A 16002-nucleotide genomic window follows, 5' to 3' on the forward strand; every position below is an offset into this window, starting at 1 on the left:
TTTCACCCGTCCATGTGTCCGTCCGTTTGTCTCACTGTCCGTCCGTCCATCTCTCCATCCGTTCGTCCGTCTGTCCGCCCTCTGTCCGTCTGTTTGTCAATCTGTCCATCCATCACTCCGTTCATCTGTCCGTCTATCGGTAAAAACATAAAGCAACTAAAATAAAATTTACGAATAATATAACAAATTTCCGAGAAGAGGCAGAAAACATACCATACCACAACAAACGGGTAATCTGACTGCAATATTACTAACAAAAATAGAGAAGAATAAGTATACAATGCATTGTCGTAATGTGAGAAGCTTATTTAACAAAAACCACAAAGTCAGAAAAAATGTCTCTTGTAGCGCACACTGATTTTATACAATAATATTATTTCCGGAGTAAACAGAATACCCTGCTTGGTATTGCGGGGGTTATTGAGAGATGTGATATTTTGCTTTGTGAAAGGGCGACGCGACGTGCTTAAATTACATAAAAACTATGCTTCTTTTTTCGTATTTGTTCCAACCACTTGATGAGTGGAAAAAGAGGGTTTTCCCAAAACAGGTAGCCTAATGCTTAAGCAAATAGAGACGAATTTTTCTTTCAGTATAAGTGTACATAATTTGTTTAATGTAATACCCTCACAGAGAGTAAGGATATAGAATTTGCGTATACCAAGTGGAAAGTGATGTATGAGAGTCCTTTTAAGAGAAGAATCTTTAGCATAATATGGAAAGAAAAATCCTATACAATTTTGTTTCTTTACGCTTAGATTACCTATAATAAATAATTTATTATTTTACATGCAATTTTTTTATCCCATTATCTTTTGAACACATTTATAAATACACATTTTATAAATGCTTTTACTGAGAGATCTTTGTTCGAACATATATTCGTACAATATTTCCGTCACGTTTACAGTTTGAATATTTTATTATTAAAAATAGTTTAAGTAATAAATAATTAGAAATGCTGTAGGCCACCGATGGGCAAAGAAAGATTCGTAAATCCCTGCTGTAGGAAGTATCACCTTACATGCATTTCCCTCACTGTTTCCAAGAAGGGGTGGAAGTCCTATTGAATTTACTTCGATTTTGAAATTCTTCTACAAATAAGTCCATTTCTCACTAAATGAAAAAAAAGACGTAAAATGGCAAAGGAAATTTCTGTTTCTTTCGCCTTAAGAATTTGCTCTGTGACCTTGCCATTGATCACCTTCCACTCTGTATAATACTTATGCTCGTAGATCACTAAAAATTGTCAATGGTTATTTTTTTCCCAGAACCACGATGCTATCCATAACTGTATTAAATGTAGAAAGTTGTGTGGCAATACAGGACAAGCATTTAGACGTAGATTTCTTGGCAGTCCATTTCCAACACGAAAAGTAATATTAAAGCCAGTGGACAAGTTTAATGAAACAGGTTCTGTGATTAACCAGAAAAGAAAACGAAGACATCATATGCTTACAGAAGAAAACAACTAATGAAAAAAGGGTTGCCTTGTAAAGTAGCCCTCTAAAATCTTATTTCTGCACTTGATGTACGTCTTCAAAACGAATATACAACGACGCAGTTGATATCTGCACAAAATTACTGTATCTCTAATGAAATCTCATTCACGACAGCACAACAGAACTGTCCTACTCCGATGAAATCTCACTCATGAATGACTGCAGGCGGGAAGATTGCCGCGCTTTCATGGAGGGGAATGCCAGCGATTGCAAGAGACTTGGGCCGCCGAACGGTAGAGCAATATTTCGAAACTTTTAAATTGTGCGCATATAAATATGTTGCAAGATATAAAATATAAGCTGAGATAATGTGTACAGTATTCTATTAAAATATTAGGTATATATTTTGGTTAATAAATTAATTTAAATAACGTAACAAAATTTCGAGATGATTAGCGAAAGAAGTTATGATTAAATTGAGCTTGTTAACGTAATGAATTACTGTGTATTTTTATTACATTTCACTGTACCATCAATGAACAATTTATAATATTTCTTAACAAATCATAAGATGTAGTCAATCAATCAAACTCCTGTACCTCCTCATGAGGAACATAGGGCATTCACAAAGTGCCTCCATCGGACCCTATTTGTAGCCAACTTCTTCACTTCCCTCCATGTTTTCCCCTCCCTAGCAATTTCCTCCAAAACTGTTCTCTTCCATGTATTTTTTGGCCTTCCTCTTGTTCTACTACCCTGGGGGTTCCAATCCAAAGCCATTCTTTCTACTGCTCCATCATCTTTCCTGATTGTGTGCCCTATCCAATTCCTCTTTCGTCTTTTGATTTCTATTGTTATTTCTTTCTGATTTGTTATCTTCCATAGTTCTGAGTTTGTGATTATATCTGACCATCTTCGTAAACATCTATTAACAAATGTTTGCAGTTTATTTTGTATAATTTTACTTGTTTTCCATGTCTCACAGCCATATAATAAGACTGATTTCACATTACTGTTAAAGATTTTAATTTTTGTAGATCTATATATAATATAAGATTTCCATATTGGGTACAACTGGACAAATGCACTATTTGCCTTTTGTATTCGGTTTTTTTACATCCTCAAAGGCTCCACCATCCTTGTCAATTATACTACCCAAATATAAGATGTAGTAGTATACTATTATTTTGTGAGAATCGAATTATAACGAGATTAAGGAAACTTCCCGCCGCTGAGTTTAAACGTAACAGTGGGCCAGGGTTCAAATCCTGGTTTGGGACAAATTATCTGGTTGAGGTTTTTCCGAAGTTTTCCCTCAACCAATTGAAGCAGAATTGCCGGTTAACTTCCAGCGTTGGCCCTCAGACTCATTTCGCCATCATTAATTCGCATATCATCATCATTATCCATACAATAGCCTGGTTAAGTTCACGGTATTTGTACAAGAGCGCGGCCGTTTGGCTACCCTATCATTCACGAAATAGGAGTGGTAAGCACAATAAACCTCAGGCTGCAGATAATTCTGTCACCCGGTATTATATATCATAGCAAACAGAAAAAAACAACAATTTTAGAAAAATATGACTGTAAGTCTGTTACTTTTAACACGTTTTTTCATTAATATTCCGCAAATATATTTAAGCGAAAATTATAGAGTTATTGGAGTTTTGCTTAAACTTCAGAATTTTAAGTAATAAATGTTATCTCAATGTTTCAGGCACTGAGCAAGGCACCCATGAGAAGAAGCTCCTCACTCAACTGCTCGAGAGGTACAACGTTCTGGAACGGCCTGTAGCCAACGAGTCGGAGCCCCTCGAAGTGAAATTCGGCCTCACGCTTCAACAGATCATAGACGTGGTAAGTTAATTCATTTCGGAGTTGTTCTATGTATTTGTGCCCTATGTTTCAATCACATATTTGTAATATTATTGATTATACTTCAAAGATATTAATTTTGAATTCACGTTATAGATCTAATTGAAGGTAAACGTGTTACTTTATTGAGAACAGACAATGTAACTATTATAATTCAGAATTTGTACTAAGATATAATCTATTCTTATTAGCATTTGGCTCATGATTTTCGACAGAATTATTGCCAACAAATAGTACTATATTTTTATTTTCTAAATATTCAAAATGAGAAAAAATATTCTGAAACGCTTTCTTTTAAATTATAAATATCTTACAATTACTGGTACGATACTTTCGTGCACGAAACGTGACTACTAAGCCTATATTATATCATAATGAACATACATTTTCAAAAATTAAGAGAGGATGCTCCAAATATCCTGAAACCTAAAATGCAGAAAATTTTCTTGTGGTATAGGAAACACCATCTTTCTTATTGTTGTGCATATATTGAGACGATCGTACCAATATTTTATAAATTTTGTAAATGATGTTCAATTTCTAATTTGAAAAATATTATCTTCGTTATTAGATACTAATTCTCCTCCAATGTCAACGAAATTCAAAGGAATTCAAACGTAAATGAGAGCCATGTTCAGTCTAAGTCACTACTGAAACTTAATATCAAGATATGGAGCATAATAATAAGTAATCTATATGGACATTTTATTATTTGTGTTACAGTAAATTTGTGTAGAAGTATAATTGTTTCAGTGTTTTGAAAAAAAGACCAAGTGACTACAGAGTGTGTTTTTTATATTTATTATTATTTGTAAATTATTTCATGTTATAACAGTGCTTCTCTATTATTCCACAGCTGGAATTAAAAATTGCTTTGTGTGTGTTACTTTATATAAAACAAATCAGAGGTCAAATTTCAGATTAAATTAATTTTATACCTGAATTGTCTGAACGAGTATTCGTTTCTGAATGCAACAGGTTTATATTCAAACTAGCAACAAACTTATCAATAACACATTATTTATGTGAACGTTATGAACATTTATTCAAATTTACATTTCCTACTAAAACTGTTACAAATGCGTGACGTGGAAAAATTCAAACAATGTCATCAGTTTTAACAATAATTGTTATCACAAACAGATCGACTAAATATACTTTTATTTCGCGATTTTGTGTTGAAAAGTATAGCCGAGCTTTTTTTCCTATCAGTGGTTCATGTTTAACGGATACATTTCCTAGTCTTCTATTTAAGAGCAACATGCTATCCCATTTTAAGGAAAGAAAGAAAAAACCTCAAAATGAATGGAATACTCAGAAGAAAATGTTCAATAAATTTTTTTTCAAATCTCTCATACTCATTTTGAACGAGATTTAAAATTTGTTAATACAAATAAAAAATAACTTTACCTAATGAAAACATTATTATATTATACATATTAGTATTACTAATGACACATTTTTAATTCGCAATATGATGTAGAGTAATACGATTCTCTTAGGAATAGCTAATAACCATTTCTGTAATTTCGTAGGAAATAGGAACTTTCACATAATCCAAAGTTTAATTTGAATATTAGATTTGAATTTAAATAGAATATTATATCACTTTTATACATATTACAGAAATATATCTGATGTTAATGAAATGAATGCATTATCATTCAAGTTACAGTAATTTTTTATTTCCAGTACTTATTCCATAAAATTGTACCAATAACTTGCACAAAAGCTATCATCACAATTAAATTATGCCTCAACTAGAATTAAATTTTGACAATATTGTATTGAATTCCTATTTAAATATCATCTCATAAGAGTTTTATCTTTCATTAGTAATTGATTCTTTCCCGAGTATATCTACATATAATTTTAAATTATATTGTTTTACCCCAATATGTTTTAAAAATTCAAAACAATAGAATACAAAGTGAATAATGACAACTATAATTTACATTTTATTGGACAATTGTTTTTATGTTCAAGAATATCTTTATTATCCAAGCATTACCAATATTATACAAAAAAATTGCATACATAAAAAAATTATTGATCACATATTCGCAAAGAAGCTTATCAATTTTATTATGTCGATGTGATTTAATAGCCTACTTGATATTATTTATAATTTACTGTATAATTATCATTATTCTTTCTCAATTCCTTGAATGAAAAAATATTTGTCCTCCGTTGTAACTCTATCAGGTTTTGCAGACAGCATTCAACAATTTTCATTAGGAATTGAGTAAGGTGACATGTATGAAATCACTCTCTCAACCCTACATTTGTCTCTTGGTAAGATTGCTGTCATCTTATTTAATTCCATTGTAATTCTTGAACAAAGAATTACAAACGCAACATAACGATGTTACTATTTATTCACTAATGTGTATAACTTTATGATTACATTCCAGAGTTGTGCAGGAAGAACTATGCAAATGTCTGCATTCGGTCCAGCTCAGCATAACTAGTGGGGCAAAGTTCATATAACAGACTCTATGATTTCAAAATTTCATTCTCTGTAACAATAACAAACTTAAAAGAGAATTTGAAGTGAATTTTTAGTAGAAAAGAAGAAAATTCGATATTAAAAATGTCCTCTTTGATCATAATATTTTCTAAAATCTCCATTAGTTTTTCAAGTTTCAAAGAATCATTCTACTATTAACAAACTAAAATAGTCACCGAAAAAAATAAGGTACACTCAACACATTACACTTTAGTTATATATAATAAAAGTAATATAATACAGTTATATGAACACTTTTTAATGATTGAATAAAATTAATAAAATCAGTTAAAAACCATACATGTTTCGGAGGAATGCTCCTCCATCTTCAGTGGTAGTACCACGACTGTAACAGGAAACATAAATTGTGTTACAGTCGTGGTACTACCACTGAAGATGGAGGAGCATTCCTCCGAAACATGTATGGTTTTTAACTGATTTTATTAATTTTATTCAATCATTATAAAGTGTTCATATAACTGTATTATATCTCTTTTATTATCTTACTCATGAACACTGTTGCATCTGACCTAACTTATGTAATTTAATCACATTACACTATGTAGAATAGTTCTGAATAGTTATCAGATTCGTGGATGTATATAGGAAGAGAAAGACACTGAGATGTGAAATTTATAGCAAGAAAAAACATCTTTTAATTGCTAATAATAGTTAAATTTTGAACCTGTAACTAAGCTTTACTATGTAAGTGTTTGCGAGGCATATTACATTATCGATCTTGTTGCTTCTGGTTCGTAATTATTGCACACCGAAACATACAGTATTACACATTAATAATGCGAACTTCTATTCCGCTGAAGGCAAACAGTACAAAATCTACAGCACTTCAAACGAAAAAGAAAGAAAACTCATTCTTTCATGTCATTCGCATTCGTGTGGCGAGAGTCTAACACCTCAGTAGTAACAATTTATTTTAAGTAGTAACAACGTTTCAGAAGCAAGATTGCGGACATTGTTTCTCTTCACAGAATTATAAGTTTGGTACTCTCAACTGATACTACCCATTGGAACAAATCTGTTGAATTAATCTATTTATTCAATCAAAGTTTTCTGCCCAAGGGTAGGTCTTTCACTGCAAACCCAGTCTATGTTTCAATCTTTGTGTCCGCATATGATCTCATATGTTGTCTATAATTGATATTTTCTTCTGCACCGAACTCTTCTCCCGTTCATCATTCCTTCAAGTGCATCCTTCAGTAGGCAGTTCCTTCTAAGCCAGTGATCCAACCAATTTCATTCCTTTTTTGTCTTCCTGATCAGTTTCAGCATAATTCTTTCTTCACCCACTCTTTCCAACACAGCTTCGTTTCTTATTCTGTCTGTCCATTTCACACTTTACATTCTTCTCATCCACATTTCAAATACTTCTAGTCGCTTCTCTTCACGTCGTCGTAATGTCCATGTTTCTGCCACATACAATACCACACACCATACAAAGCACTTCACTAGTCTCTTCCTTAGTTCTTTATCCAGAGGTCCGCAGAAGATGCTCCTTTTTCTATTAAAGGCTTCCTTTGCCATAGTTGTCATCCCTTTGACTTCTTGGCAGCATCTCATGTTACTACTTAGGTATAGTATATCTCAAGTATTTGAAGCTGTCCACTTGTTCTACAGTTTTATTTCGAATTCACAAGTTTACGTTCCTTGCTTTTCTTTCGTTAACCATTGTCTTCGCCCTGTTTGCATCTATCTTCACCCCATATTCCTCACAGCTGTCATTTAGCTCCAGTAGCATAATGCCATAGTATCGTCTCTCTTCTGCTAACAACGCCATATCATCAGTCTATTTTCATAATGTTCTGCCCAAGGGCAGGTCTTTGACTACAAACCCAGCATTCTCCAATATTTCCTCTTTTCTGCCTTTCTCTTTGTCTCCGCATATGATCCACATATCTTAATGTTGTCTATCATCTGATATCTTCTTCTGCTCCGAACTCTTCTTCCGTTCTCCATTCCTTCCAGTGCATCCTTCAGCAGACATTTTCTTCTCATCCAATTACCCAACCAATTCCTTTTCCTCTTCCTGATTAGTTTCAGCATCATTCTTTCTCACCCACTCTTTCAAACACAGTTTCGTTTCTTATTCTGTCTGTCCATTTCACACTTTCCATTCTTCTCATATCCACATTTCAAATGTTTCTAGTCGCTTCTCTTCATTTCGTCGTAATGTCTATGTTTCTGCCCCTTACAATGTCATACTCCACAGAAAGCACTTCACTAGTCTCCTACTTAGTTCTTCTTCCAGAAGTCCGCAGAAGATGCTCCTTTGTCTATTAAACGCTTCCTTTGCCATAGTTATCCTCCCTTTGACTTCCTGGCAGCATCTCATGTTACTACTTAGGTATAGTATATCCCAAGTATTTGAAGCTGTCCACTTGTCCTACCGTCTTATTTCGAATTCACAAGTTTACGTTTCTTGTTTTTCTTTCGATAACCATGGTCTTCGTCCTGTTTGCATTTATCTTCATCCCATATGCTCACAGCTATCATTTAGCTCCAGTAGCATAATGCCATAGTGTCGTCTCTCTTCCGCTAACAACGCCATATCATCAGTCTATATAGATATGCATTTAATTTCGTCTCACTTCGGTGCAATCTAATTAATTTATTTAATGTGAATAATAGAACAATGAGTTTCAATCATTAATATCACTATCTACTAATTCTATACATTTTATGACGAACGCTCTGATGTAAAGTTATCACAAAATGTATTATTTTACTCTATGAATTGATATGTTTTACTGATAATTTAAATAACATGAATTGTGTCAGTGTTATATTAATTTGATATAGGTGCACGAGATTTGACTGTTTCCATTTTTCGTAAAGTATATCGACATCACAACGTTTCAAGGCTGGCTATACTTCCCCCAATTGAACAAAAAGATAAGAAGGGCATCCCACTCGTCGGGACGTTAACATTTCCAGTCATTCACGTAGATTTAGCCATTTGTAATGATCAACTAACAGAATATCATCCTTCTCACTCCTTTGTTTATCTGAAAACGAGGATAGCGATAACTTTTGACGAAGCTTTATGCGCTTTTATACAGTGTGTCCAAAAAGTATGAAATATTACTTATAACTTCTTGAATTTTAATTTATAAAAGAAAAGTGTTATGCAAAAGCTATTGGAGATAAATCATAGAATATGATATCACTGTTTCAAAAAAAATAGTTATTCAGTCATATAGTAAATTTAATTAATTTTTGTAATGAAATTCTATATCAAAATGTAAAAAATTCGACAAATTCTACATTGGGCAGACAGGCAGATCATTCCAAACACGCTACAAAGAACACATTAAAGCAATAACCAGAGGACACAATACATCTACATATGCCGAACACATAACTAGTACTAACCATATATACAATAACATAAATACAGACATGGAAATCCTACACATCCAACCCAAAAACCAAAAACCCAATACACTAGAACAATATGAAATATACAGACACACTAAAACATACCAAAATCAAATTCTCAAGACACAGATCAATTTCAGAACACACTTACTATTTGACTCCACATTACAACACACAAACACACCCTTACAACAGACAGCAATATCAAGATGACGCTATGATCCAGTAGGCTCTGACGATGGTGTATATACCGAAACAGCTGTAAGCCCACGTGCTTAAAAATATAGCACTAGTAAGTTGCCCATTTATCAATCTTCTACTTATTCCGAATATCCATTAAATTTTACGTATGAATGTGAAGAAATTTTACCCATTTACCTGTTTCATGTCTTTTAACTATTTATTAAATGTTTCGTGAACTCCAAACTTGAAGCAAATAAGTATGTAAAATCATGTTGAGTAGGCCATAAAACTAAAAACAAAACACTATGACTAACCAAACTTTACTACAGATGCCCAAAGTGAGAACCATTCACAACCAAACAATGTCCCAGTCTATCACGAAAACAGTTCATTGTCTTTCTCACAGTTATATGACTGATCTGTTCCACCTCATACCTACAATTGACTGTTTTCATGATAGACTGAGACATTGTTTGGCTCTAAATTGTTCTCATTTTGAACAACTGTTGTAAAGTTTTGTTAGTAATAGAGTATTGTTTAGTTTTATGGCTAAACGAACATGATTTTACATGTTTATTTGTCTCAAGTTTGAAGTTCACGAAATAAATTTACTATATAGTTTAAAGACATGAAACGGGTTAATAGGTAAAATTTCTACACTTTCATACGTAAAATTTAATGAAAATTTGGAGTGTATATATATTTTAATATAGGTTTCCAATTAAAAAAAAATTAAGTTTACTATCACACACTATATGTTTGAATAACTAATTTTTCGAACACTGCTATCATATTACATGGTTTATCTTCAATAGTTTTTGTATAAAACTTTTTCTTGTAAAACTGAAGTTTAAGAAGCTATGAATAATATTGTATACTGTGTAACACTGAATACAGTACAGTGGAAAATATCTAAACTAAATCTCTACTGAATTATCTGTAATTAATTTAATTTATTAGTCTGATCCAATATTTTGAATTTGCCTTGCGACACAGAATAGCTCATAATAAAATTAAAATGAACAATTATATAAGCAGGTTTCAAACAAAAGAGATGAAGACATTTAGAGAAAAATACAACCTGGTACAATATAAATTGAGTGTACACCATAAAGAAAATGTTATTATGGTGGTGACGATGGTATCTTTATCTCTCTTCAGCTTATGTTTTTCCTTCCACTTCACAAAGGTTTTCGGAATGGTTCATTTTGAACGATATTCTGTTACGTCATTTCAAATGTTTAAGTAGATCTACAGTATGTTAATGGACCTACTATTTGTTTTAATTTCTTTTATCAGACAAGAAAAGTTAAAATTTATTACTTACCTCCATTAGATTCGAATACAATAAATCTTTACGGACATATGCCAACTGCTGATATATTTATTTCGAAGTTCCGGAAGGTTAATTTAATTTTATTGCAGTAACAGATTATAAAGCTCGAATTGTGTATCCCCTCCCTTTGTCAGTCTATTCCACTATAGGAAATTTTATACATTAATTCTTCAGGCAATAAATTTTGTCCCAACAGTAAGTTAAAAGGGTCTGTATATTTAGACTAAAACTTTATATATTCACAGTTCGTGAAATAAATAATTGATTTAATATTTATAGCATATAAAACTAGAATTCCGTTAACAGGTATTTATACCCTGCAGTGTTTCAATATGTTAAAAAGTTTTTTTCCTCCTTTTGTGATTGTGAAAGACGATTAGTGGAACAATTGATTGCTTTCATTCTCGTACTTCAAGGACATGGACTTATGCTGACCTGAACCGAATGTATTTTAATTTGATGTAATGTGTGAATTGAAGCATTTGTGTAACCAAGCTGATTATTGTGTGTAGTCACTAAGCAGCATGAAGATGCAACACAAGTAAGTGGTGTTAAAAGATAATCCCTTCGTCAGTTGACCTATATGTGTTATTTTTTTCCCCTTCTTCTAGGACGAAAAGAATCAAATTCTGACAACAAACGCTTGGTTGAATTTGGTAAGTCACTCCATAGAACGCAAATGGGCCGGCACTCATCTTCATGCTGGGAATTATGCGCTGGACCAATGAAGACTCGCACTTTTCTTGAAGAAATTTGGTTTTTGAAGACAAAAAGCTTGTACAGTAATGTAGTTTACTGATTTTTAAACCTATGGAAATATATTATGTCGTAGGTAAAAATTACATATTTAGAATCGCTTCTTTCTATGAAAATAAACACACAATTCTCGCAAAAAATAATAACTTACCATACAATTATGTATATCACTGTATATACATTGAAAAAAGAATGTACGTAATATAGTTTTGTCGTAGTTCGTGTCGAAGTTAACATTATCTACCACCCAAATATATGTAACACATTAATAAAATAAATTTCGAGAAAAACTTCATAAAGTAAATTATTAAAGTTAGGAGGAATTTTTAAATAATAAATTTAGTATTCATCGGCAAGATCACTTACACTGATTAAATTCTTATCAAAATGAAACCTGAAATATAATACTAGATTTTTGAACTAAAGTCAGGACAAACTCTGCATCAAACAATATGTTTAAATTTAGAGAAAATAAAATACTTATCCAAAAGATGAGTCTCTTTTAATTACCGTATAAATAAGATATTTATTACTTATTTGAATTGCTGCATATATCAAATACATATTCTGAAAGTAATATGATTACGTCTCTACAATTAAATATATTAATTCAATGAAATGTTACGATACAAATTTTTATTCACCGCTGTTTCAAAATTTCTTTCATCGCACAGTTAAAGACACTATTCTTAATACTACAATTATCTGCCTTCATGAAGAAAATGGAAGGAACTTATAACTTCCTTTTTTTTAACTGAAGGGATAGTTTTCTGCATACATACTCCTCTTAAAATATGTAAAAATGCTACAAAATTTCATTCGTAGTTTTTTTAATTATGCATTTTTTTAATGTGGCATACTTTTCAAAATGCATATCCTCACACGAATTTCAAATATATGATCCACAATTGTGTAGGTATAAAATACTTCCGACATGTTTACAAACGGTTCCTGTGAACCCTGGTTTAATCTCTGGCGTACTCTCCCAAATGTATAACTTGTGTTAGGTAAGCACGTGGTCCAGGTAACACAGGAGATTTCTCCGGGAACGCCGGTTCCCCTGTGACATCCCATCAAATTTCAAACATTTCACCTCATCGCGGGTGTAGCGTAGACCAGCTTCCTATGTCGCACCACAATTGGCTTCAGTATCCGCCATTAGTTATATAGAAGTTTTTGATTAAATCATGAGTCCTCCATGAGAGTGACCACAAGGATTCTGAATACAGAACAGTTATGTTTTTAAGTCGATTAATTAAAAAAAACTACTAAATTTTGGATTTGGGATTCGCTTGATGCCAAAATGTCACATTGAAAAAATTTTCTTGAAAATATAAATGATATTGGAGATATGTAAAGAATCCCTAAGAATTTGTAATATGATGTTTTGTATTTGAAAGACTTGGAATTTTAATTTCACTAATAGTTGGTAGGTAGACTGTGAAAGGGAACCTCTCGCTCCAAATAACTTACTTTTGACGACCCACTGATTAACAGGTATGTTATATTTAGAAGAGAGGAAAGATAGGCATGGTTCATATATTTCTTGTTTCACTCTGTTGATCTCGACCACTTGTGATAAGTTTCTCTCAAAGCGGATAGTTGGATCTAATATCATGGCCTATCCTTAAGGCTGGTCCACAATAAATCGGGAGCGGAAACGACAACGAGAACGAGAACGGAATAATTGTTAGACACATTTATTTTAACATTATTTCCGTTCTCGTTGTCGTTTCCGTTCCCGGTTTATTGTGAGTCAGCCTTTAACCCTGTCGATAGCTATGATGTCCGTGCGCCTTTTGGAATCTGCGGCCGAAATGCAATGAACCTCTTCACGAACCTCCCAACTCTATGATGTCTGTTCCGTAGCAGCTTGCTTTTCTTGCAGAATCCCAATACGTGACCAATAGTTTCTGTCTCGTTGCAGTCAATATGTCTACAACGGGTTGTATTAAATGATCTGCCAGGAACGGATCTTACAGGAATAAGTTTGCAAGAAAGCTTCACCGCTTTGACATATCAGATGCTGAATATATTATATAGCCTATACAAGACAATGCGTACCCCATTTAAAAATTTGTCCTGAGAAAAAAAGGAAAGGAAATATATACGTGTTGAAAACATAATTTTCAAGTTTTTTGTGTCTTTTATATAGACATTGTTTATTTCAATGAGTTACCAAAATATAAGAAAAATGTGACAGTGTACACGAGTGTACACACCGTAGAACTAGCCTGGCTCTTAGGTAGTAGCTGGAATTTTTTAAATTTACTTTTTAATCACTTTGGTAGCTAAATAAATAAATAAATTTAAAACAACAATGGTACACAGACTACTCAACATACCAATGAACCAACAGGATTACAACAAAGAGCTAAACACAAACAAATACATAGCACAAGAAAACGGATACAACCCCAACATAATAGACAACATAATACATAAGATAAAACATAATCATAAAAACATAAGAATACAACACAAACACAAGAACACAAAAAATACATCACACTAACATACGAAAACAAAAACACACACAAAATTGCAACCTCATTCATGAAATTAAATTACAACATCGCATATAGAACAAATAACACTCTACAAAAACATCTCAAAACACAAACAAACAAATACAACCACACAGGCGTATACAAACTCAAATGTAACACCTGCAACAACTTCTACATAGGTCAGACAGGCAGATCATTTCAAACACGTTACAAAGAACACATCACAGCCATAACAAAATCACAAATCACCTCCACATATGCAGAACACATCACAAATGCTAACCACACCCACAGAGACATCAACACAGACATGGAAATACTACACATCCAACCAAAAATCCAGAAACTAAACACACTAGAACAATATGAAATCTACAGACACACGAAAACACATCCCAACGAAATTCTCAACACACAACTCAATTTCAGAACACACACACACTCTTTGACTCTACATTATACCACACGAACACACCCTCACAGGAAACAAAACAAGAGGCGCCAAGACCAACAACGACCAGTTCTGAGGATGACCCCTAAAAAATCGAATCATGTAAACAAGGTACTTTAGAATTTAACATAAGAAAGTCTTATCATACATATTCCGAAGTGATACAGTGTTAAAGGTTGTGTAATCAAGATGTAAAATAAATTTAATTAATCATAATTTATAGATCATAAAGAATAAATTTAGTTGGGAGGCCAGACGGAAAAAGACCTTTGGGGAGGCAGAGACGTTGATGGGCGGTTAAGAAATACCAGGAGAAGTAATATAAACGAAAATTATTCTTGACACGAGGGCGTGTCTGATCTTTGTACATCCCTCGACTACGCCAACGCACCTTCATAGATGGCCGTTGGACACGTCTCATGATAATAATTTGGCAGATCATTAATGCTATTTACAATAATCGTTTGAAGGGTATGTTACTGTTTAGTGATGTACCAAAGTAGCAAATCATTTCGCATGTCTCCCATAGTGCGATGAAATTGTCCTGCATTAATCCAGCAGCTCATCGGACAGTTCCCGCAGTAAACTAATTGCATTCTACACGAACTCCGGATGGACGTGTGCATCCAGATTTCATCTTGTATAACTGCGGTCCTCATTGGTCCTTATGGTGAATGTGACATGACATTTCGATATTGCTGTCCGCTGATTGGCTGCGACAACAACACGAGTGGCTCAGCTGTTTAGTGCATACAGCGCCACAGACTGGAACCACATCAAACAGTAGACTGTCATTCTATTTTCAAAAAATTATAATTGTGGAAACATTATTTTAAATGTTTTAATTTACCAAACGCACTCTTTAAAACAACTGCTTTTAATAAAATCAAATTAAAATAATTATTAGATTTCTTAAATATTTATTTCGTAAACAAATGCATGTAAATATGAATTGTAGCACCTACTTACAATTTCACTAGATTCAAAAACAGACGCCATATCTTTGACAAGCACTGAAATTTCAATAACTATTTAAATGCATCATTATTATAACTGAGAATTTACATTAACCACCGTCAAAAGTGAACTTGAAATGTAAATATATAACCTGATTTTGTATCTGTGAGCAAATAACATAAAGAAAAAATAAGAATAAGAAATTTTGGTTGGTATCTTATTGAAATGTGTATTAATCTAATCTTAAAATTAAAATTTGTATAATATTTTAATGTAGTATCATAGATATGCACATTTTAAAATTAAAATATAAGTCAAGTTTATAAGTATTTGTTGATGACAGTCATGTAGTCTATTAATATTTAGTATTGCTTTACAGTCCCCAAAATTATGAAATTATTCACTCACAACACACACACACATGCACACAGGTACATACTACTACACCGTATCCAATTAATAGAAAAATAATTATATTTTCACATTAAATATTGAACAGAAATATGATAGGCCTACAGGAACACTTCCCAGAAGACATTGTCGAACTTATTGGTACCATTGAAAAGAGCAGCATGAAATGTTTTAAA

General features: G+C 32.7%; 1 protein-coding gene across 6 annotated transcripts in view; it reads left to right on the plus strand.

Annotated features, from left to right (window-relative positions):
* Positions 1–16002, plus strand: part of LOC138692895 (neuronal acetylcholine receptor subunit alpha-7-like) — a 589629-nt gene that overhangs the window by 455380 nt on the left and 118247 nt on the right. For 3 of the 6 annotated variants that reach the window (XM_069816216.1, XM_069816217.1, XM_069816219.1), the window contains exons 2-3: positions 3160–3299; positions 11353–11397. In XM_069816216.1, coding sequence (XP_069672317.1) covers positions 3160–3299; positions 11353–11397 — 185 coding nt within the window. The remainder of the gene's footprint in view (positions 1–3159; positions 3300–11352; positions 11398–16002) is intronic. The other 3 variants (XM_069816214.1, XM_069816215.1, XM_069816218.1) reach the window with 1 other exon arrangement.

The sequence above is a fragment of the Periplaneta americana genome, chromosome 17 (assembly GCF_040183065.1).
Source record: "Periplaneta americana isolate PAMFEO1 chromosome 17, P.americana_PAMFEO1_priV1, whole genome shotgun sequence".
NCBI lineage: Eukaryota > Metazoa > Arthropoda > Insecta > Blattodea > Blattidae > Periplaneta > Periplaneta americana.